This window comes from Panthera onca, chromosome B2 (genome assembly GCF_046562875.1).
Source record: "Panthera onca isolate mPanOnc1 chromosome B2, mPanOnc1 haplotype 2, whole genome shotgun sequence".
Classification (NCBI taxonomy): Eukaryota; Metazoa; Chordata; class Mammalia; order Carnivora; family Felidae; genus Panthera; species Panthera onca.
The window spans coordinates 40,014,130-40,037,728 of NC_138343.1; the positions used below are offsets into that span (position 1 = coordinate 40,014,130).

General features: G+C 49.9%; 1 protein-coding gene across 3 annotated transcripts in view; it reads right to left on the reverse strand.

Annotated features, from left to right (window-relative positions):
• The window catches only part of CCND3 (cyclin D3), a 98,450-nt gene extending 74,885 nt beyond the window's left edge, over positions 1-23,565 (reverse strand). Inside the window, exon 1 of one of the 3 annotated variants that reach the window (XM_060615523.3) lies at positions 23,369-23,565. In XM_060615523.3, the coding sequence (XP_060471506.1) occupies positions 23,369-23,374 (6 nt within the window). In that variant the 5' untranslated portion in view covers positions 23,375-23,565. The remainder of the gene's footprint in view (positions 1-23,368) is intronic. The other 2 variants (XM_060615521.3, XM_060615520.3) reach the window with 2 other exon arrangements.
• Between the last annotated feature and the right edge of the window lie 34 nt (positions 23,566-23,599).

Here is a 23,599-nt window from a genome sequence, read left to right on the forward strand (position 1 = left end):
AGGGAAATGCAACATGGGGCGTGCAAAACGACCCTAACTTTGTAAAAATAAAAATGGTTACACATAAACAATATTCTATGGTCTGATTTCAAAAGAATACACCTATGAGTGTACATGCACAGAAAAAAATGGTTCAGAGGACGCATACCGACTCCTAATACTGGTTTTCCCCAGGGATGGGACTTGGGACAGTGGGGTGGAATCGGCACCTTTACCTCTTCGTCTTCCTGTCTGTAATTTTTTTTTTAAGTTTTAATTTTTACTTATTTTGGGAGAGATATAGAAAGCAATCAAGGGAGGGGCAGAGAGGGAGGGAGACAGAACACCAACCAGGCGCTGTGCTCAGTGCACAGCCCGATGTGGGGCTCGGACTAATGAACTGAGATCACCACCTGAGCCGAAATCAAGAGTCGGACGCTCACCTGACTGAGCCACCCAGGCGCTCCTGCAACGTATTTGTAAAATGATAAAGCTTCTTTTACTGTTATAATTCTTCACTATTTAATAGGTTTCAGAATTAAATATAAAAATTCGCTACTTAAAGAGCTTTAAAGAGCTGTTTACATATCTGCATGACAATTATTTCAATAATAACGATATAAGACCAGAAAGAAACACACAGAATGTAAACCAGGGCTGTCTTTGGGTGGTAAGAACTACAAATGATTTTTCTAACTTTTCCAGTTTTCTATATCGTCCAACTTTCCTATACTGAGCAAGTATTCATTTTCTCATTTTTTCAAAACCTTCAAAATAAAGGCTGAATGAACAGATGAATGTAAGAATGAATGCATGACTTTCCCAAGGCCTGCTCTGAGTCCACATTTGATCCCACATGCAGGAGATTCTTGGCTATCTCTCAGTCCTCCCTTGCTTTGCCAGGTAGATCAGGTCCTTGGTAGGACCCTGTCCACAGATGTGCATGGTTCAATCCTCCGTCCACAGCGCCCTCCCTAGATCTGGACGCCTGTGTGGCGGTGGGGGACTGGAGCAAGAAATCGCGGGCTCTGGTCAAGACAGGCATGGCTCCCACCCCACCCTGGCCTCTGCCCTCCAATGCCCCCAACTCTACCTGTTTGCCTCCAAAGACTGCTCAGCTCTCAGAATCCTCCCCTTGCCCCCAGCTTTTGTGACTGTCCCTTGCTTCAGAATGCCCACAGCATAGAGAGTCTGGACTCCAAGACTTCATACTTGCATGTTCTGTTTCCCCTCACTCGTTTGTTCGACCCATCTTTATTGAGAGAGTATTATATGCAGTGACGGGCACTGCTGGAACACAAGGACCAGGGCCCGAAGGTGTTAGGCACAAGACGGTCGTCTTTCACGTGGGCTGAGTTAAAGAAGGGTGGAAGGCCAAGAAACAGAGCCTGTCCTCAAGCGGCTCACAGTCTAGAAAGGACAAGAAGCTGTACCCACACTTAACATCGACTAGGACAAACCCCCCAGGAGGCAGGTTAGGTGGCGGGAGCAGCAGAGTGGATTTAAAGTGAGCCTTGGGGCGTCTGGGTGGCTCAGCAGGTTATGCGTCTGACTCTTGATTTTGGCTCAAGTCATTATCTCCCGGTTCATGAGTTCGAGCCCCACGTCTCTCTCTGCCCCTCCCTCACTCCCTCTCTCTCAAAATAAACTTTAAAAACAAAAACAGTGAGCCTTGAAAAACGGCCACGTTTGGACAGATAGAGTAGACGGGAAGAAGATAGGGAAGACCACGGGTATTCCAGGAAGGGAGGACAATGAGAGCAATGTGATGGAAGCCGGAGCCCCACAGGATGGGTCAGGCATGCCGGGTGGCATGAGTTGGGTTGTAAAGGCTGATCGTGGGTCAAGGAACTAGAAAGGTGGGCTGTGCCCAGAGGCTAGGAAAACCAGAGCATCACGCTAAGTTGAATTTGATTTCACAGGCTCTGGGAAGCCTCTGCTGGTCTTTGAGCAGCAGTGCTGTAGAAATGCACAGTGATCCAGGCAGGTGCTCAGGAAGGTCTGAGGCAGGCAGGCAGCCACAGGAGTAGCGAAGAGAGGCAGAGGGAAAATCGCAAACCTTGTTCCCACGTGCACAGCACATCCTTAAAGGAAGAAACTCACTGGCATTGAGGGCTGACCGTGAGCACATCATTACTCTACTGACTTCAGTCCTTGAAACAGTCCTGTGAGATGAGCTCGCGTGATCCCACAAGTTAACTTGCCCGTGGTCACCTTGCTAATAAGCAGTCCAAGCGATGTGAATGCACAGGCCAAAGCACCCTTTCTCCACCTCCACTTTCTTTTAAAGGGATCTGTTCTATTCACCAGCATCTAGCACTGTGTTGGCTCAGTACACACTAGAATGAGTGAATGAAGCAACGAATGAACAAATGATTGGATCCCAGGGCGGTAACGAAAGCCTCCTGGCACATATCAAAAGGGTGGAGGTGGGGAAGAGATGTAAGGGCAAATGGAAAATAAAACAAACAATCGTTTTGTTACCACTTCCTCTGGGGCCGGGTCTCGGTTTTTAACAGTGTGCAGCGAGGCCCATACAGTCTGGCACACGCACATACACACAGACACACAGGGAGCTATTTATTTACTTCCTCTGTGAGGGGTAAATAAAGATCAGGTCAAAACAGGCCCCCCCAAACTGCCAGGGGGTCTTCCCCAGGTGTTGATGCAGCACTTGGCTGACAAAAGTCACAGGTGGCCGCCTGCTCATGTCACCCTACCTCCCTTTATGCATGTGTGGGTCTCACTCATCGGAGAGGACTCACGTGCAGTGGGGAAGTAGGGGGTGGGGTGAGGGGAGGAAGGCAGGGCAAGGCTTCCTCTCTCCTCCTCCAGTACAGGCCTGGGCAGCAAAAGGCACCCACCCATCCAAACGAGTCAACAGTGGCAGGGCAAAGATGCTGGCCTAAGAGCTGGCACAGGGTGCTGGAGGCCCCTGCTGGGCCAGGCAAGCCACTCTGAAGGTGCTGAGTGTTGCAGGGAGTTGCTGGGCAGCGGGTATATACCAACCCACGTAGAGGTATAGTCAATCCTCGTTATTCGTGGATTTTCTATTTGCAAATTTGCCTACTCGCTACGATTTATTTGGAACTCCCAAATCGACACTCGTGCTGTTCTCACAAGTCATTTGTGGACATGCATGGAGCCATGAAAAATTCGAGTCACCTGACGCTCAGGTTCTTAATTGAGGTCACATAGGGCACACTCTGCCTTCTTGTTTCAGCTCCCAAGCTGTAAAAATGTATCCTCTTCAGTCTATTTAGTGCCACCTTTCCCCGCATTTTTTTTTTTTTTTGTCTTTTTGTTGGTTTCGCTGTTTAAAATGGCCCCCAAGCATAGGGTTGATGTGCTGTCTAACGATGCTTAGCATATGAAGGCTGTGATATGTCTTCCAGAGAAAACATGTGCGTTGGATAAACTTTGTTCAAGCATGAGTTGTAGTGCCACTGTTGAGTTTAATGTTAACAAATCAACATTACCTTTTAAGTAAAGTGTCTTTAAATAGGAACACAAACAAAACAAGGCATTCAATCGGGCGCCTAGGTGGCTCAATCATTTGAGCATCTGACTCTTGATTTTGGCTCAGGTCATGATCCCAGGGTTGTGGGATCGAGCCTCACGGTGGGCTCCACACTGAGCATGGAGCCTGCTTAAGATTCTCTGTCTCCCACTCTGCCCCTCTCCCCTGCTCAGGCTCTCTGTCTCTAAAACACACACACATCCACACACACAGGGTATTGTATCAGTTGATGAAAACATTGTGACCAGAGGCCCAAAGGAACCCAAGCCTGTATTCCCCTAGGAGCAATGGCTCAGTATTCACTAGATCAGTGTTTGCAGCAACTTTATAGACCCTAACTACCATGAATAATGAGAACTGACCATACCTCAGGATTATAATAACTGGGCAGCCGTATCTTTGGGTACCTATAGATGCTAGTCGACATCTTCTTTATCTACCACCATCTACTGAACACCTGCTAAGTACAAAACCCTACACTACAAGCCAAAAATACAGAATGCCAACAGCGCCCTTGCCTTCTCACCGACCACAGAGGTAGGGGCACGTGCCTCAAAAGGTTTTACGTATTTAATTGGCCTAGATCCCTGGGTTTGGTGTCGGGGCCTAAAATTTCTGTCTATGTTTGGGGCGCCTGGCTGCCTCAGTCAGTGGAGCGTACGACTCTTGATCTCGGGTTGTGAGTTCAAGCCCCACACTGGGTGTGGAGCCTACTTTAAAGAAAACAAAAAACAAAAAACAACTCCTGTCAATGTTTTCATCATAATGGCAAACACCTGGATCATAATAAGAGCTGAACACTTGCTGTGTGTCAAGGACTGTTCTGAATACTATGTGTACACCAAGCCCCCTAAGGACCGTGTGAGGTACTAGCATTTTCCTCATCTCACAGATAGGGATGCTGAAGCATGAGGAGGGGGGTGTAGAGAGTTAAAAACTCACCCAGACTACACAGCCACTGGGAGGTAGAGACAGAGGGGTTTATGTCACTGCCAAGTGACAAGAAAGGTGAGAAGACAGACGGCAGGGCCGTCTGGGTGGCTTAGTCAGCTAAGCATCCAACTCTTGATTTCAGCTCAGGTCACGATCTTGCAGTTCGTGAGTTGGAGCCCTGCATCAGGCTCCACACCGAAGGCACAAGCCTGCTTGGGTTTCTCTCTCCCTCTCTCTCTCTCTGCCCCCTCCCCCTTCACTCTCTCAAAATCAATAAATAAACTTAAAAAGGGGGAGGGGGGCGCCTGGGTGGCTCAGTCGGTTAAACATCCGACTTTGGCTCAGGTAGTGAGTGATCTCACGGTTCCTGGGTTCGAGCCCCGCATCAGACTCTCTGCTGTCAGTGCAGAGCCTGCTTTGGATCTTCTGTCTCCCTCTCTCTGCTCCTGCCCTGCTCACGTTCTCTTGCCCTCTCTCTCTCTAAAAGACAAATTAGCATTAACAAAGAAAAAGAAGAAGACTGCCTCCTGTGAGGACCTCAGCCTGTCCTCTGATGAAGAGGGGTCCCTCTCCTCTCCTCCTCCAGGAACACTGGGAGGCCACTCAGAGGGCCAGGCAAGAGCAAGCAGGGCCTGAACTAGGCCAGGGAGCCAGGACAGTGCTGTGAGGGGGCAGGGGCATGGTGCCTCTCTTCCTGGACTAGTTGGGGGAACAGCAAGGCCAACAGGGGCCCAGAGAAGAACCTCAGAGACCAAAGGCCCCAGAGAGGAAGTGTCCCTACACAGATCTCCACTTCTCACACTACCCCCTTTTCTGGAGCAAAGAGATGCATTTGGTGAGCTGGGGTCACAGGCCCCCAGTTGGGAGGGACTCCACCCAAACTGGAACACTGGAGGAACAGCCAGGGTTGGAGGAGGGGGCGACAGGAGATACCTCCCCTCAGCTTGGGTGAGAAGTCACAAACCTCACCAACTGAGAAAACGCAGATTCCACACTGGTATGTGAGAGAGAAGTGAAACCCCAACTCCAATGCTGCTCACCCCCTCCCCACTGGCACCTCCGCCCTTCACCCAGCCCACAGTGCTCCCTGCTGCCCCCAAGATGGCAGGCATCCAGCTCCAAGGTGAGGGCCTGCCACATGTTTCCATGGGCTCCCACTGGGCCTTTTCAGCTCAGAGCCACAAAGCTGGCTCTCTTAAGAGCTATGATCACCTAGTCTGTCCTCAGTGGGGACCAGGGGAAACTGAGGGCTTATGTGCTCTATGAGATAAGGAACTGTGCCTGCCTTGTTCTTTTCTCTCTTGCCCACACGGAGCACAATGCTGGGTGCATCCCTGGTAGGCACCTAATACACAGACCTGGGTGGGTGGGTGGGTGCATGAGGGAGCACTGGATCCAGAAGACTGCCTTCTGGCATCAAGCCGCTGGGAGAGTCACATGATTTTTGACAAAGCTCGACCTCTTGCTACAACTCTGCTCACTTTCCATCCGTCTCAGACTGACACTGGCCTTGAAAGCTCTGGAATTCTGTCTCTCACCCTCTTGATGTCTCCACTTCCTGATGCTGGAGATAATGATTCCCTCGCTGAAGCGTGAGGATATGACCCTCCTCTACCCCTTCCCAGAACAGAACAGAAGGGCCCCCCGAAGGGGTGAATATGGTGCTCTTTGTTGAACCTCGCCCTCCTCCAATGGTGCTAGTGGGACAAGGGCTCCATTAAGGACCTCCAAGGGCTATTGGTGAGGGCAAGGGAGACTTGGACCCTCTACCTTTGACCAGAGATGAGGCAGTCCAGGGGACAGCGTATTAGCCTCTCTGCCTGACTCCTCACCCAGAGAGAACTCCATCTGAAAACACGTTTCTTAGAGCTTCCCCGTAGAAAGCCATCCTCATCATGTGACATCAGCTTTCTCGTCCGGCCCTTCTCCATCCACTGACAAAGGTTGTTAACTGCCCAACCCCCCAAATCCAATCCCTACACCTTTTGTACTAGAAGCCCCAGTATGTAGGATTCCCAAACTCTCTCACAGCTCAGGGTGGCAGGTGGCCGACTTTTGGCCACAGGGATAGGTGGGTGATCTGTCAATTTTTCAGTCATGTCCTGCAAAGGAAGGGCAGTGCCCCTCCTTCCCCTTCCTCCCCACTGGCAAGGTCTTGGACCCCAGACCCAGGAGATGGGGTGGTGCACCGTCTTCAACGTCCCAGTGCGTGGAGAAGCAACAGCGTGGGAGGAGCTTGGGTCTTCAACACTGCCAAGAGATCAGATCACCTGCCCAGACTTGTATGTGAGAAATTTCCATTTTGTTCGAACCCCTGATTTGGGGGTCTCTGTTATAGCAGTCTAACCACCCCCCCCCCACCTGTCCGAGTCCATTCTTTGGTGCCAGGGTGCTGATGGGTACAAGGTGTGTGAGGGGCCTTCTTTCTCGTGCATGTCCTCAGCCCTTCAGCTCCAATCACCTAACTCCATGAGGTCTGCTTGCCCAAGTGCCAGAGGGGGCCTTCCAGGTAGATAAGGCACCCTGGATCCCCGCCCGTTTAATGCAAAATGGAGGCAGGAGGTGAACGTCTGTCTCCCTCCCTCAGAATACAGTGTTTTCTTCCCTCAAACTGGCCATTTCCCGAACTATCCATTGCTTTTGAGAGAAAAGGCTCTTCCACACTCAGGGGACCACCGCACCTTGTCCGGTCCACCCTGTCCTATGAGGAAGACGGTGAGGAGGCGCTGGGGGTGCCTGGGCTTCAGATTGGGGCCCGAGTCTCTGCTTTCCCGCTTCTCAGCTGTGTGGCTCTGCACAATGTCTTAGCCTCTCTGGGCCTCCGTGGGATAACAATCCTTGTTCACAGGTTTGTGGAGGGAATCCAAGGTTACACGCGTGTGAAGTCCCTGGTGCCACGCGTGGCACGTAGCAGGTGATCTGTGGCTGTTGTTATTACGGAGGTAAGTGTGGGAATACCGAGGGCACAGCTGGAGCAGGGGCCTGACCCACCTCCCCGGTGAGGGGTGCCGGGAAAGCAATGGGGGAGACAGGCAGCGTGGAAGGTGAGAGCAGGGCAGAGCAGGGCAGAGCAGGGAGAGGGCGGAGGGCACAGCTGTGCTGTCTATCAGCTGCCGCCAGCTCACACGGTCCCTGTGCCCCATCTCCCCCAGCTCCACCCAGCACTTCTGCCGGGGTTGGCCACCCTCACCACTGCTACCACTGTCACCGCACCATCAGCTGCTGTTTCTTGCCTCATCTTCCTTCCTGCCCCTGATAGGGCAGAAAAGGGGACGGGAAGCAGCTGTTTTGCCCAGCAACCTCCCTACCCTACAGGCTGGGGTGGCCAGGGTGGTGGTTGAGAGCCCAGGAGCTGCTGCCAGTCAGGCTGGGTTCTGTCCCCTGCTCTGGTCCTTAAGAGCTGGTGACCTCAGCAAGTTATGTGGCTTGTCTAATCCCCCAATTTCCTTGTCTGCACAATAGGGATAGTCGGGCTGCTGAGAGGAAGGCATGAGACCACGCATGGTGAGCGCCTGGCCAGGTGCCTAGCAGGCGGCAAGTGGCCGATATACGTTAGCTACCCTCAGGGCTGGTTTCGTGGGCATGTGGCCTATGCGGTCACACAGAGACCCATGCTCAGAAGGGCCCTCCCGCTTGGTTTAATGCTCTACTGTCGCCATCTTGAAAATCTTCATACTTTAAGCTCTGTGCCCCACATGGGGCTCGAACTCACAACCCCGGGATCAAGTCACGTGCTTGACCTACAGGGAGCCACTCAGGCACCCCAAAAGTCTCAATAATTTTTTAACAAGGGGCTCTGCTAATTATGTAGTTGGTCCTGGCTATTACAGCATCTATTTATTGCGTCTGCTGGCCGAGGGGGTGGCTGCGGAAGGGAGGAGAGGCCCAGCAGTCTGCTGGAGCTGGGGGGCATTGGAGGGCCGCAGGGACTCAGGGGAGACATTTAAATACAGTGATGTGGGTCCCCGGCAGGTTGCCAGCACTTAGACTTAGGGTAGTGAGACCTCCCCCCCCCCGCCCCATATATACCCTCACTGGGCACTGGAGCAGAAGGAGTGCCCTCTCCTCAGACAGCCAGGCCAATGGGGCAGCCTCCAGAGTGCCCACCATTACCTCCCTCTTCCAACCATCCCCTGACCAAGGGCGAGGGCTTACCTCAGGCTGAGCACCGACCCAGGCCCCTGGATTTGATACTCTGGATGCCCAGCTCAGAGGCCACGTACATGCTCAGGAGTATGGGAGTTCTGTCGAGAATCTCTACATCTTTGGGCTGTTAAAGTACTACGTGATGGGAACCAGTGCTGCCCTGAAGCCCCACAGTGCCCAGGTCCAGCTGAGTCCTGCTGTTCAGGTGGGGACTAGTATGGGAGTGGCAGAGAGGAAGCTGTTAATTACTGCTCTGGGTGGCCCCAGGGGCTGGGTTGAGATAGAAAATATCTGCTCCTTCTATTGCCTTGATTTAAAATCCCAGTGCAGCATGTTTGGAAAGTAGCCTGGGGGGTCTGAGGCTGTGACTGGAACTCTCAAGAGACATGGGCCTTGCAGGGGTTCCTTAGAGCTGGAGGTACTCCTGAGCATTATGATGAGGGATCATCCCCCAGAGCTTCTAAAAACCACCTCAGGAGGCACATCTCATACCTGCTGTCTGCTCCCCTTCTGGACTGGGAGATCCCAGAGGGCAGGGCCCACCCAGAGGGAGGGCTGACCAGATAGATGTTTGCAGACCGGGCCATTAGCACCCATGCACATCCTCCTCCCCATCCACCCCACACCATCCCAGATCCTGCCTCAGCTTCCCCAGACTCGCTACCACAGCCCGGCCCTCTTCTGTTCTTGGGCCCACGTGTCAGTCTGAGGGTGGCCGAGGCTGGCAGGTGGAGCTGGGCCCTGGATGAGGCCCCTCTGCATCCGTCTCTGGCCACCTGTCCTGAATACTCACTCCCTTCCAGACAGCTGGAGAGCGCCCCAGAGTCTCTGGTTAAGGGGGGGGGGGGGGTGTGGGGGAAGGTTCTAAGGGAGCTAAGCCAAGGCTGAGGGGAGGCCCTTCTAGCGGATGGGGATGCTGAGTGTGCACGCATGGGGGTGGCTGGGGGAAGGCGCTTGGGAGAAGTGGGAATTGGGGGTGGGATCAGAGAATGGAATGTGGAGTTCATTCTCCTGGGGGCACAGCTGTTTATTTTGATCTTCCCAGTCAGCTGTTGCATATTCCTTATCTTGGGGCTCAATCCAGACTCCACCTCCTTCCCTGTTGCTGAGCTGGGGAAGGCAGATATTGTGGGATACAGCCCTACTCCCTATGCTCACTACCTTACTTTGCCCCTGCCCCAAGCTGCTCAAATAGACAAGGAGAAACCAGGTCCCTCAAAGAAATGCCTGTCCCACACTTCAGAGCCACTGTGTGCCCATCCATGGGTGACGGGGGCTTGAAAGTGAGTCGTCTAACATCAAGGACCCACCCCCCCAATTACCATGACAACCTGAGTTGGCCACCCCAGAGTTGCCTGGATATTTCAGTTTTATTGGTGCCACAGGACTTGAAGGGTCAGCAGTCAGTGCTTCGCTGGGAACATGAGGCAGAGGCAGTGGTCGCTCCCCAGGCCACACCAGGATCTCCCCTGGGCTGTCACACCAGGTTCCTCATGGCAACTTTTTACTTGGCATCTACTATCTCTGAGAAGACACTAAGAAAATAAGACTGGGGGTGCCTGGGTGGCTCAGTTGGTTAAGCGTCCAACTTCGGCTCAGGTCATGATCTCGCAGTTCGAGAGTTCAAGCCCCGTGTCGAGCTCTGTGCTGACAGCTCGGAGCCTGGAGCCTGCTTCGAATTCTGTGTCTCCCTCTCTCTCTGCCCCTCCCACACTCAAACTCCATCTCTCTCTCAAAAACAAATAAACATTTTTTAAAAATTAAAAGAAAAAGAAAAAGAAGACTGATTTCTATATACTTAGGGAAACATGACTCATGACCATCACATTTTTCATGTTATTACAGAACCAGAACATTTAAAAAACGGGTAAAAAGTAGGAAAAAAAGCATGCATAGTTCTACTGCCTCAAAAAACAACCACTGCTGGGGTGCCTGGGTGGCTCAGTTGGTTAAGTGTCCAACTCTTGGTTTCAGCTCAGGTCATGATCTCGAGGTTCGAGAGTTCCAGCCCCATGGAGGGCGCACTGGCAGTCGGGAGCCTGCTTGGGATTCTCTCTCTCCCTCTCTCTGCCCTTCCCCCCCGCTCATTCTCTGTCTCTTAAAATAAATTAAACAAAAACAACAACCACTGCTAACATTACAGTATATTTTCTTCTAGTCTCTTCTTGTGTGTGTGTGTGCATGTATATGTATGCATGTAAAATATATAGTTGCACTATATTGTTTGTACAATTTTGCATCCTGATTTTTCCCTTAATACTACTACAAAAGTAATTTTTGTGGTATCACATATTTTTGCAATTGACATTTTAATGGCTACCTAATATTCTCTTTATTGGATATGCCATACTTTACTTAATCATGTTCTATCGTGAAGCATGTTGGTTGTTCCAAATCTTTGTACCTAAGTGTTACTGTCTATAACACTTTGATAAAAATTGTCACAAAGGTTTTTTTTCCACATTTGGAATTATTTAAAATTAGGACAGAGCCTGGAAAGCAGAATTACTAAGGCAGAGGGTCAGAATATCATGGAAGCATGGGCCCTCTCCCCCGAAGGAGGCATGTGGTTCTGATACCTGTAGCCAAACTGCTTTCTGAAAGGAAAGTTTACCACATGCCAAGGCCACCAGCTGGGCAAGAACATGCCCACCATGTAGGTCAACTAGTGTGCAAGGACACCATTCGCTCACTCACTCACTGATAGACATCTTATTATGAGCATAAGCCATGATGCCTTTTCTAGACTCTTCTCTTTTGGTTGTCAAGCATCCAGCCTTCTTTCCTACAGCACTGCCACTTCCTTTTGGGGGATCTCCTCTTCCCTAATGCAAATCCAGGAGCCAGCCTGCCTCCCTGCACCACAGACACGGGAGGGGCCGGCCCGTCCATTCCCACCATGTGTGGCCAGGCAGAGGTAACCACTCATTTTTCTGCAGGAGCCTCCGCCCAGCCCTCAGGCACTTTTATCAGTTTCTGTCCATTTCCAAACATGCTTTTCCAGCCTTTTTGGCGTGTCTGAGTTCCTAACCTTCTCCCAATAAATTCCTTTTGCCTCATATTTGACGATCTATTTCTGTTGCTAACAGAACTTTGAAAATACTCAGTGAAACCTCGCCCACTTCGTGTTTTTCCAATTGCAAGTTAGGACACTCTACCGGGTCATGAAGTCATGAAGCTAATCATGACCAGTATTAAAAAAAAAAAAAAAAAAAGAAAAGAAAAGAAAAAAGAAACAACAGAATAAAAGAAAATACAAGACCTTATCTGAAGTAAGGGTAAGTATTGCTTAGTGGAACTTGTTTGTTTGGTATACATATACATGTGTGTTTGTACGTGGGTATATAAAATGGGTTAAAATGAAAACATTTCTAGTTTTGAAAAACAGTGCCCCAACTGAACTTGAGTTACTTGAGAACAAAGAGTGGAGCGATCTCTCCTAGATGTTTTTATATTTCTCCCTACATCTTTAGTACCCAGGAAAATGTACTTCCTTGCCAACAGAATGATATATTTCAAGACCCACCCACTACTTTCTCTCTATTCACAGCTTGACATCTTCTCTTACCCTTTTCTTCTTTACTTAGTAATACTTGATGATAATGGCTATCTTTTCCTCCTGAGCTTTACATTTCTATTAATGGCACCAACATTCTGCCAGCCACAGGGGCTGAAACATTCTGGGGTGGTCCTGACTACTCTCATTTATTGCGGGCATCCATGGTAGCCTAGTAGGAGAGACGGCCTGCAAGCAGAAAACTATGACATACTTCATCTTAGAAGGATGCCTGGTGCTCAGCTGGGGAAGGCAGAGCAATTTCACAGGGCAGATGATTATTCATACCTTCCTACCAAAAAATTACTAAGTTCTGTTGTTTTTACCTTCAAAATATTTTGCCAAATCACCCCCTTGTTTCCATATCTACTGGCCTCACCCTAGTTTCAATCCTTGTTACATCTCATGTAGACTCTTTCTTGCCAACTCCATTCTATTACTGCCCTAGAAATCATCTTAAAACAGTCTGACCGGGGCGCCTGGGTAGTTCAGTAGGGTTAAGTGTCTGACTCTTGATTTCAGCTCAGGTCATGATCTCACAGTTTATGAGTCCTGTGTCGGGCTCTGCATTGAAAGGGCGGAGCCTGCTTGGGATTCTCTCTCCCTCTCTCTCTCTGCCCCTCCCCACTCACAGTATCTGTCTCTCTCTCTCAAAATAAAAAAATAAACTTAAAAAAAAAAAACAAACAGAACAAAAAACAGTCCAGGGGCACCTGGGTGGCTCAGTCAGTTGAGCGTCTGACTGTAGCTCAGGTCACGATCTCACGGTTCATGGGCTCGAGCCCCACATGGGGCTCTGCACTGATAGCTTGGAGCCTGGAGCCTGCTTCAGATTCTGTGTCTCCCTCTCTCTCTCTGTCCTTCCCCTGCTTGTGTGCTCTCTCTGTCTCTAAAAAATAAATAAACATTAAAAAAAAAAAAGCCTGATCATGTCACTTCCTTGTTCAAAAGCCTTTAGTGGCTCCCCATTACCTACTAAATAAAGTCCAAAGTCCCCAACCCAACGCTGTTGATTTGGCTTCTTCACCAATCATTCTATGTTCCACTAGGGCCACAGGATCTAAACCAGTTCACAAATTCTCCCTTTCCAACCACATATCTGAGGCCAGGTTTTCTTCATATATATCAACCAAAAAAACACACTGCAACAAATTAAAACAGAAGCAGACATGATAATCCAGCTGTCTTCTATTAAGTCAGGCATTAAAGAGATTTGCAAAGATGTAAAATAAAGCCACACTTCTCACTAATTTTTATTTTATTAAGTAGGCTCCATGCCTAACATGGGGATTGAACTCATGAACCCTGATGACCCCGAGATCAAGAGTTGTATGCTCCACCGACTGAGCCAGCCAGGTGCCCCCACTCCACTAATTTTTAATAATTTAATAATATAATTATTTTATAAAAAATAGGATGCTACATTCGCATGCAGTGAGTTTTTTTACTGTTACTTTAAGTGAATTCATATCCTTTTAATTTCTCATTTAAAATTAGAATGTCCAGGGGCGCCTGGGTGGCTCAGTCGGTTAAGCGGCCGTCTTCGGCTCAGGTCATGATCTCGCGGTCTGTGAGTTCGAGCCCCGCGTCGGGCTCTGTGCTGACAGCTCAGAGCCTGGAGCCTGTTTCAGATTCTGTGTCTCCCTCTCTCTGACCCTCCCCCGTTCATGCTCTGTCTCTCTCTGCCTCAAAAATAAATAAACGTTAAAAAAAAATTAAAAAAAAAAAATTAGAATGTCAATAGCCACAACCTTCAAAAACAAAAATTCTTTGGGATTCTCAATAATCTGTAAGGGTGTAATGCCCCAGGCCTCTCCATTCTTTACAGCCATTCACGTCTCAACCTCTCTGGAGTCTTTAAACCATTAAAAAATAATAATAATAACAAGAAGTGACATAGTAAAAATAATTATTGTTATAAAAATAATAGTGATTCTAGAAATAGCCACTATTTTAGAAAGTAGCAACCACAACACAAAGAATAAGTAAGCCTAATGATTGTCATAGAAATAGGAATCGAAAAATGATTATTTCTACAGTGTGGCTCTCAGTAAAAAAACTCAGATATTCAAAGAAGTAAAAAATTACAAAAACCACACCATTTAAAATTGCTCCTGGGGATGGGGCGCCTGGGTGGCTCAGTCGACTGAGCAAGCAACTTCGGCTCAGGTCATGATCTCACGGTTTGTGAGTTCGAGCCCTGCATCAGGCCCTGTGCTGACAGCCTGGAGCCTGCTTCTGATTCTGTCTCCCTCTCTCTCTGCCTCTCCCCCACTCATGCTCTTCTCTCTCTGTCTCAGAAATAAGTAAACATTAAAAAAATTTATTTTAATAAAATAAAATAGCTCCTGGGGCGCCTGGCTGGCTCAGTCGGGAGAGTGTGCGACTCTTAAACTTGGGATTGTGAGCTGGTGTCCCACATTAGATGTAGAGATTACTATAAATAAATAAATACATAAACTTTAAAAGAAAAGAAAAGAAAACAGCTCCTGAATCATTTCTCCTGAAGTCCAGTCCTCTTTTATTTTCTCAAATGGTATCTCTGAGAAGAAATTTCTGGTTAATCCACCCAGAAGCAACTGCTCCTTCCTCCAGATTCCCCCAGCACTGCCACTCAAACCTTTCCTGTGGCCCAGGGAGCCCATAAGAACCCAGGAGCAAATGCCTACCGAATCCCTTAATGTGCCAATTTAACTATCACAAATTCAATTATATCCACTGGAAGGGATACTAATCAACCAGAGAAACTTAGGTATTATTTATACAATGCGATCCCTTACCTCAAGCTCAACATCATGTTCTACCAAGGACATGGCCATCTGTTCCAACGATAACTGTCTATGTTGGACATTCTCAGAGATGGGAGGGGAGAATGCCTAAACTATGTATCCTGTGTTTTATGAGTTTAAGGAGACTTTAATAATAATTTTGAGGTGGATTTGTTTTTACACTGACCTTGAACCCAGCACTGCATAAAATGTGGCTCTGCTATAAATGAGGAGTGAACAGGACCTCTGAGCCTTACAGATGTTGTTGGAGGGACATTCCAGGTGGGTGAGCCCAGGATCCTAGGCCTGCGCAGGCCTGTCCTCTGCACAGGGCATGTGGCATCCTTCCTGGGCCAGGGTGGCTGCCCATTTCTGGGTGGGGTATCTCGAAAGTAAAGTTTGCAGGGCCAGCAAGAGGACGCAGCTTAACCACTGACTCCAGAGATGTGCCCTCAGCCACTACCCTGGAGCCACACCCTGATCAAAGCCTGAGTCTGGGGGAGAGAAAGGAAAGGAAAAGGAGCGTTGGAGGGGGAGCTGGAGGAAAAACTGGTGTGCACCACCACCGCAGATGGGGCGGCTGTGGTCAGGCTGATTCATCCAGGGCTCCCCAGATAGGTCAGGGCCCCAGCCCCACCTAGCAAAGCTCATATCGCCACCACCCACTCCTGCTTCCTGGATCTTGTGTGACACCTGACCTGCCTGCTGGGGCAGGGCTGGGTCATTCTTGCTCCTTCCTTTCCTTCTCGCTTGGCTTAGTAGACAACCTTGAAGCTCCGGCCAAGAGCACCGAGGGATGGAGAAGGCCCTGGGATTGCCTGGGGTACGTGTACCCACACTGTCACAGCTCCGCACAGAGGTGCAACACACAAATACACTGTCACACAAGGAGGCAGCCCAGGCATGTACCAGCCTGCTCTGTGTGTCCTGACGCTGTGTTCCAAGACAGCGTCTCAACCCGACCTGAGGTTCCCCCTGGGAACCTGGGGTCTTCTCACACTCCCTCTGGCGGGTGGGCACACACTCAAGTGCACACACACAAGCACACACAACGTGCAGGAAAAGTCTGACTCGGGTCAGAATTCTTTCAGCTACCAGGCTCTCAGAATGGACTAGCTGTATGACCTCAGGCAAGTTACTTAACCTCTGTGCCTCAGTCTCTTCATCTGTAAAATAAGGGAACCTCGCAGGATTCTTGGGGAGAGTGAGAAATGAGTTAATAAACATGCATATTTTTTATAAACGTACTGACCTACTAACGGTACATTCTCTCCACAGGCATTCACAACAGTCCCTGGCATATGGAAGTATTGTGCAAAAGATATCATTATCTGCAATATGTTTGCTGCCATGTGCCTGGGAAGAAATGAAGGTTCAGAGAAAATCCACACAACAGATTCCCGCAAGGAATGCCAAAAATGACTCCCAGAAACTGTGTCAGAGGAAAGGCAGGGAAGAAGCAGGACTTTCTGAGGACGACCCAGGAGGCACTAAGCTCATGTCCAGTGGTTGCAAAGAGTTTTTTTGAGTTAGAACTCAAGAGGCTGGGCCCAAGCAGAAAAAGACTGTCTCCTTGGAGACAGAGAGACCCAAGAGAAAAACTCAGCCTGGTCCTAGAGGTGGAATCAAGTCAATTCCAGGAAAAAATAGAGGTTGCCTCTAGCACCAGCAGGTACCAGCTGACTAGAAGGAAAAGGGAGAGGGCCTGGTAAAAACTAGAGTGTTCCACACTCTGGCCTATGCTCAGCTACCCGGTACTTCTGAGAGTCTGTAACCCCAAGATCCTCTCTCACTGTGATGAAAATAGATTGCACATGTGAACAGCCTCCAAGTTTGTGGTTCTGCAATAGATACTGTTTAAAGAAAAGGGGATGGAGCTGGAAGGAAGGGGAAACACAGCCTTGACTCTCGGGGGCCTGGTGTTGGGAGGAAGCAGGCCTCCCTCCTCTCCATAATCCAAAGACAGCTTGTGATAGCCACTTGCCAGAGAGGCGTAAACCCTCCCCTGGGTCTTATCCAGAGCGGATTCCTTGGCCCCCAGCAGTGAGCTTAGGAAAGAGTCTGTGAAGGATAGACAGATGCCTTCCTGGGGACAGGCAGCCTGGGGGCCCTCTGCGCCCCCATCCTTTCTCCCCCGCGCCGGCCCCTCTTCCCATAGCCTCCAACACTTCCAGCTGGAGCCTAAGGTCTGCATCTGAGGCCCTGCTCTGCTTCCTTTCCCAGAACTCAGAGCCCCCAGGGGAGGGGCAGGAGGAGCAGCCTGGAGGGAAGAGAACAGAGGACAGGAGGGAGGGCGAGTTGGAGCAGACAAAGCTGGGGCCAGAACTGGGAGTTTCTGGGACAGTCCCAATTTCAAGTATTCTGTCCAACTGTCTGACCACAGGCCAGAACTTGTGGGCTGGTATTTATTGCAGAAGAAAGGATGAAATGGAGTCATAGGTAGGACAGTGAGGAAAGGAACCAGGGCTGTCTCTTTGTTTTGGGATAGCCCCCATGCCCACTGCCAGCAGCTCAGGCTGGAGGACGATGAGGAGGACAACATCCTAATGGAGGTGTCACTTATGGGGACTTATGACCTGTTTGGCACTCGGCAGGGCTTTGTGTGCATGATGTATACATGTGGTCCGCACCCTAGTGCACAGGGTGGGCTCCGAAGCCTCAGCTCCTTACTCTGTGTAACTACTGTGTGCCTCAGTTTCCTTGTCTGTAAAGACATAATAGTGCCTCCCTTGCAGAGATGCCATGAGGACAAAAAAAGATAGTACTTGTCATATAGTATGCATTCAAGGAATATCAGCCATTATTATTATTATTATTTTTTACTTTATTGTTTTTTAGGGAGAGAGAGCGTGCACAAGTTGGGGAGAAAGGCAGAGAGAGAATCTTAAGCAGGCTCCGTGCTCAGCACAGAGCCCGACGTAGGGCTCGATTCCACGACCCTGGGATCGTGACCTGAGCTGAAATCAAGGGTCAGACACTCAACCGACTGAGCCACCCAGGAGCCCCAATATCAGCCATTATTAATCCCCACAATGACCTAGCGAGGTAGGGACTAGAGTCATACTCACTTGACAGATGAGGAAATCAGTTTCACGCAAGCAGGAAGGAACCAGGCTCAGACTCAAACCGGTGTGGTTTCTCTAATGGGTGCTGGCTGTCTTGACCACTCCACAAGAGAAAGCACAGAGGAGGGGTTCTGTGCACAAACCTTACAGCCAAATGGCCAAGTCAGACTTTCAGCTCAGCCCCTGACCAGCTGTGTGAATAGAAGCCAGCTGCTTAACCCTTGTGCCTTGCTCTGTTCATCCACACAGTGGGCATCCTGCCTCATAAGATTGTTGGAGGGGGACACAGGAGTTATGAAATATTTTGAACATTACCTGTTATGGCCTCTTTCTCTGGGCCTGCCCTCCATGGTGCCCTCTGGCCACAGGGCTTGTAACTGCACTCTGTCCCTGTGCACACTGGGCCCTGCCTGCTGGTGCCTGGGCCACTGGCTCTATGCGTTTCTAAGGGCCTAAGGGGGCACCAAGCAACCCCTCTCCTACCCCTTGTTCCTAGACAAAGCCTGGGCCTCTGCTCTCTCATCTTAGGATGGCTGTCTCCGGGGAATTTCAAGCAGGGTGGGAGAAGTGGCCACTAAGGGCAAATGGTTTCAGAGCCACAGCTTTTGAGGCCCCTTAAAGGATACGACATGGCATGCCTTTGAAAGGTATGAAAGGCCATGCCCACAAGGGCTGCTGGCCTGGCCCCCTGCTCTCAAGGCATGGGTCCTTCTAGCTCAAGGGCAAAGGAAGGTCAGGGATAGGGAAAAGAAGGTGTGGGAGGGAGGGGCTCCAGGGTGGGAGACTAACAGTGCATTTTATGGGGGTTGCACTGGGTCAAAAGTGGCTCCCTGGTGTGTAGATGGTTGGGGATGGGACTGGGGAGAGGACCCATGAAACCAGCTGGCGGCTAAAGGACCAGATGGCGCTCTTTACCCAATTTTAGCAGTCTGTGGACAACACTCTGGGCAACAGCCCCACCTGGTGGACAGACAGGGACCATCATGGGCCAAGGAGCATGGCCAGCCAAGGGATGACCCGGAAGGGGGAAGGAAGCAGGTGAATAATCACATGGGAGGTCTGGAGGTGTTAGAAGCTTTGAGGTCTTCTCCTAGCTTAACAGAAGCCCCTCCTACACATGTGCCCTAGACCCCCCTAGACGAGGAGCTCACTTCTTCAGACGAGGATTAGGCAATTATTTGCTAGAAAGTTCTTATGCATTTTGGAAATCTGCCTCCACCAGTCCCCCACCCCCTACCCGGGGGCTTCCAAAGGCACCCTTTCAAATATTTGAACACAGCTATAATATCCCTCCTAAATCTTCTTATTCAACCATCCAGAGTTTGACCTCAACCCCTCACCCACTGTATCTTTTCTTCACATGGTGATCCTTTGTTAATATATTAATTTCCAAGGAATCGCTTCCAATTCTATACCTAAGCCACCCTCCCCTAGCAACAGCATTTTAAAAGCCTCTTTGGATCTCAACCTCCTACTCTTCAGGATCTGATATACGCTGATGCTCTGATTTGGGGGTTAATTTAAATGTCAAGAGCACAGGCTGTGAAATCAAATAGGCCAGTGTTCAAATCCGGGCTCTGCCACTTACTAGCTGTGTGACTTTGGTGAAGTTTCTCGGCCTCTCTGGGTTTCGATTTCCTCGTCTGTAAATGGGGTTAGAGGTATTTACCATCTGGTGTTGTGCTGAATGTCAAATGAGATAAGGCAAGTAAAACACTTGGGACCGCTCCTGGTAGAATAATGCACCTCCTAAGTGGCCATGATAAGCACATTTCTCTGAGTTTAGGGCTGGAGGGAATGCTTTGGGGAAGAGAGGTGAAAGGGCAGAGAAAAGGAGAAAAGAAGGCCTTCTGAAGTCACTCGGCCTTTACCAACCAGTGAGAATCCCAGGTGAAATCCAACAAAAGGGTACCTTGTTCTAGTCCCATTTCCAGGGAGGTTTCTGGCCAACCTCCCTCACTCCCCACCGCCACCACCACTGTAACAGGGGCAGGTCCTGACAACTCTTTGAAACTCGGAGGGTTTAAAATTTAAATGTCTTTGAGGGCAAGAGAAACACACCAAAATAAACATACCTACTTCTGAACAGAGAAAGGGAAACTTGGCAGGCGCCCCAGAACTTTCCCCACCCCCAACCCTCCCTAAACTTCCTCTTGTGGTTTCTCAAGAGTACAACCTGTTCTCCTCGGCCAAGAAAGCGTCTGGGGCAGGGGGCTGGGCATGCCAAGGGTTCCACCGCACCCTACCCTGTGACGAGGGAGAAAAGTATGTGTGGCAGAAAAGTCGCCTGGAGGTCTATATAGTTCTGAATGTCACAACCCGCTTACCTGTTATCTTGATGTGGCCACCCACTACCCTTAACTGCCAGCATCAGCACCCATCCCCCTCAAGACAGATGCACAAGGTGGTTTGACTGCAGGCATAGGGGGACCGCTTCAGGCCTCCCCAGATCCGTGCAGAGGGCTCTAGTGAAAAACCTAGAGTTTCAGAAAGGTAATGGAAAAGTGGCTGGAATCCCATGGAACCTCTGCCCTGTGGCCTGGCTCCCATCATGGGCAAGGTCCCAGCCTGCTTGGAGGGATGGGGTCAGAAACACAGATGTGGCTTTGGGATACAGCCTCTGTGGGGAAGACAGGGGAACATCTTAAGACTGCTTCTGCTACTTGGCCATGTTCCTTACTCAGCTACCAAGATGGACTGTTCCTCTTGGAATCTTCAAATATAAAAGTCTCTGCTATTCTCAAAGATTCCCAGCAAAAGAGGTATCTTGGTTTCCCACATCCCCAGATTCTAGCACATCACATCCATGTTGCTTTCTTCCTTGCATCACACCTATTTGTTCCTCTTAGTGAGTGAGGCTTATTCAAGAAATCCCATGCACTCGTGTGTGCGCACACACACACACACACACACGACCATAAGGAAGCATACCAGCTCTGTGTAGTCCTTACAAACCTACTCCAGACCTGCAGGGGCTCCAGGTAAACCGTTACCAGCACCAATGCTCAGCTAAAAGGTTTCTCTCCTCTGTACCACCCAAGACACAGGACCTTGTGGAAACTCCTAAGTCCCTGGCTCAAGTGGACATTCTTTTTTTTTTTAATAAATTTTTTTAACATTTATTTATTGAGAGACACAGAGCATGAGCAGGGGAGGGGCAAAGACAGGGGGAGACACAGAATCAGAAGCAGGCTCCAGGCTCTGACCTGTCAGCACAGAGCCCGATGCGGGGCTCGAACTCACAAACCGCGATATTGTGACCTGAGCCAAAGTCAGACGCTTAACCGACTGAGCCACCCAGGCGACCCATCAAGGGGACATTCTGTGTGGTCAATCAAGGAGGCAGGCTAGCCTGGTGGTTAGGTACAGGGGCTCCCAGGTCACGTGCCCTAGGTTTCAATCTCAGCTCTGCCATTTATTTCTCGTGTACTTTTTTTTCCTAATGTTTATTTATTTTGGGGAGAGAGAGCAAGCAGGGGAAGTGCAGAGAGAAAGGGGGATAGGTGATCAGAAGTGGGCTCTGCATTGACAACAGACAGCCCGCCGTGGGGCTGGAACCCACGAACTGTGAGATCATGACCGGAGCCAAAGTTGGACACTCAACTGACTGAGCCACACAGGTGTCCCTCTGGTGTACTCTTTAGAACAATGATTTATTGGGGCACCTGGATGGCTCAGTTCGTTAAGCGTCCAACTCTCGGTTTTGGCTCAGGTCATGATCTCATGGTTTGTGAGTTTGAGCCCCACATCGGGCTCTGTGCTGACAGTCCAGAGCCTGCTCGGGATTGTGTCTCTCTCTCCCTCTCTCTCTGCTCCTCCCCCACTCACGCTGTCTCTCTTTCAAAGTAAATAAATAAACTTAAAAATATAAAAGAAAGAAAAATGACTTATCTCCTCTGTGCCTAGATTTCTCATCTATACAATGGAGATAAGCCTACTGCTTACTTCATAGGACTTACGATTAAATGAGACATTACATCCCAAACATTTAGTACTATATTATGACAGTACTATAGAAGTGTCAACTGGTATTCTGAACCCTTCAGGTAAGGAAACAGAAAAGAGGAGGCACTTAGGACCACGGAGATCATGGTCTCAAGGACTAGGACCCTACTGGAATTCTCAGACATGCTTTTGATTCCAAATTCCAGGTAAAGTGGAAGTTCTGGCTTCTACTATCCCCAACATCTAGCCTGTGCAGACAGAGTATGACCATAGCAAACAGGTGGTGAATGAATTCATCAGATGTTGTGTCAGTCATCCCTCCAAGGAGCCCAGGGACTGAAAGAACAGAAGATTCTGCAGGAATGCATTGGGAGATCCAGTTCTCTTCACCCATGTCTGGTCCCTAAGAGAACTGAGGTGGGGGGCATAGAGGAAACCATGGAAACAGCCCTAGAGTCCAAAGATAAGGAGTGGGTACCCCAACACTGCGTGGATGGATTCTTAGGGACCAGCTCAGACACATGCCTTTCCCTGAATTCATCGTGTTCATTCCCACCTCTTCTTCATGCCTAGATGGTGGGTTAAAAACAGCAGGAATGCCTTCTGGGTCCTCATTGTATCCCAATGCCCAACACCACGGTCAGGGTTCAGTTCAGCTCTGCAGAAGGAACAAGTGCCCCTCAAAGACTTCCTACCACTTCTCTGCCTGGTGATTATCCATCACTCAGAATCTAACTCCATGTCCTCTTCTTTCTGAAGTCTTGCTAGCCAGCACAGCTTGGTGCTTTGTCTCGGTTGTTCCATGACCCACACTAGTTATAGAAGAATAACATCATGGCGCCCCTCAGCATTCCATAAACCCTAGACACAGAGGAGGTGCTCAGTGTTCGCAAATGAAACCATTATGCTTCCTTAGTAACGGTAACCAATTTCTGCAGGTAATTGTCTTGGCAATACATTAAAAGACACAGAAGAGGCTTCGGTACCCATCAGACACACCAGAGGGACGAACACTGAGGGGGCCCTCCTTCCAGTCCTGTCCTCTGACCTCCCCTCTCCGTTCTGCCTGGCAGGAGGACTCGAAGGCTCCTTGCCCACGTTGGTTCTGCCTTCCTACTCGCCTCCCGCCCCTATGTCTGAAGTATGAAGTATGAAGAACGACAACTCAGTGAAGGCCACTGGGCTTCTACATCAGCTTGGAGAGGGGCTGCAAGGACAGAGCTTGGGGCTTTGGGGGGCTACTCTGCCCTTCAAATACGTACAGAACGGCTCACTCGGAGAGAAAGTGAGTCTACCTTTAGGGCAACAACGGAGAGGTGATGACGGAGCGGCGACCTCCTTAACCCACCCATCTCGGACCCCTACCCCAGGCGTCCAGCCTGAGTTTGGAGGCCCCAGAGAAAGGTGAAGACGCTGACACCCCATCTATCTAGGCTGTTCCAGCCTTCAAGCCTACCTCCATAGCAGGTGAGCCCCCCGGAGCAAGGATTGTGGCCTCACTGTCCCGCCGCCTCGGGCTTCCTTCTTTGGGGGGGGGGGGGGGTCGCCACCTCCAGCTGTGCCGAGGGGCGTGCACCCCTCCGCCAGGCGCCTCAACATAACCAGTCTCCACCCCCGCAGGCGCCGCGTGTTTACAAAGTCCGCGCGGCGGATCCCGAGTTTAAAGCTGGGCAGGAAGTGGGGAAGA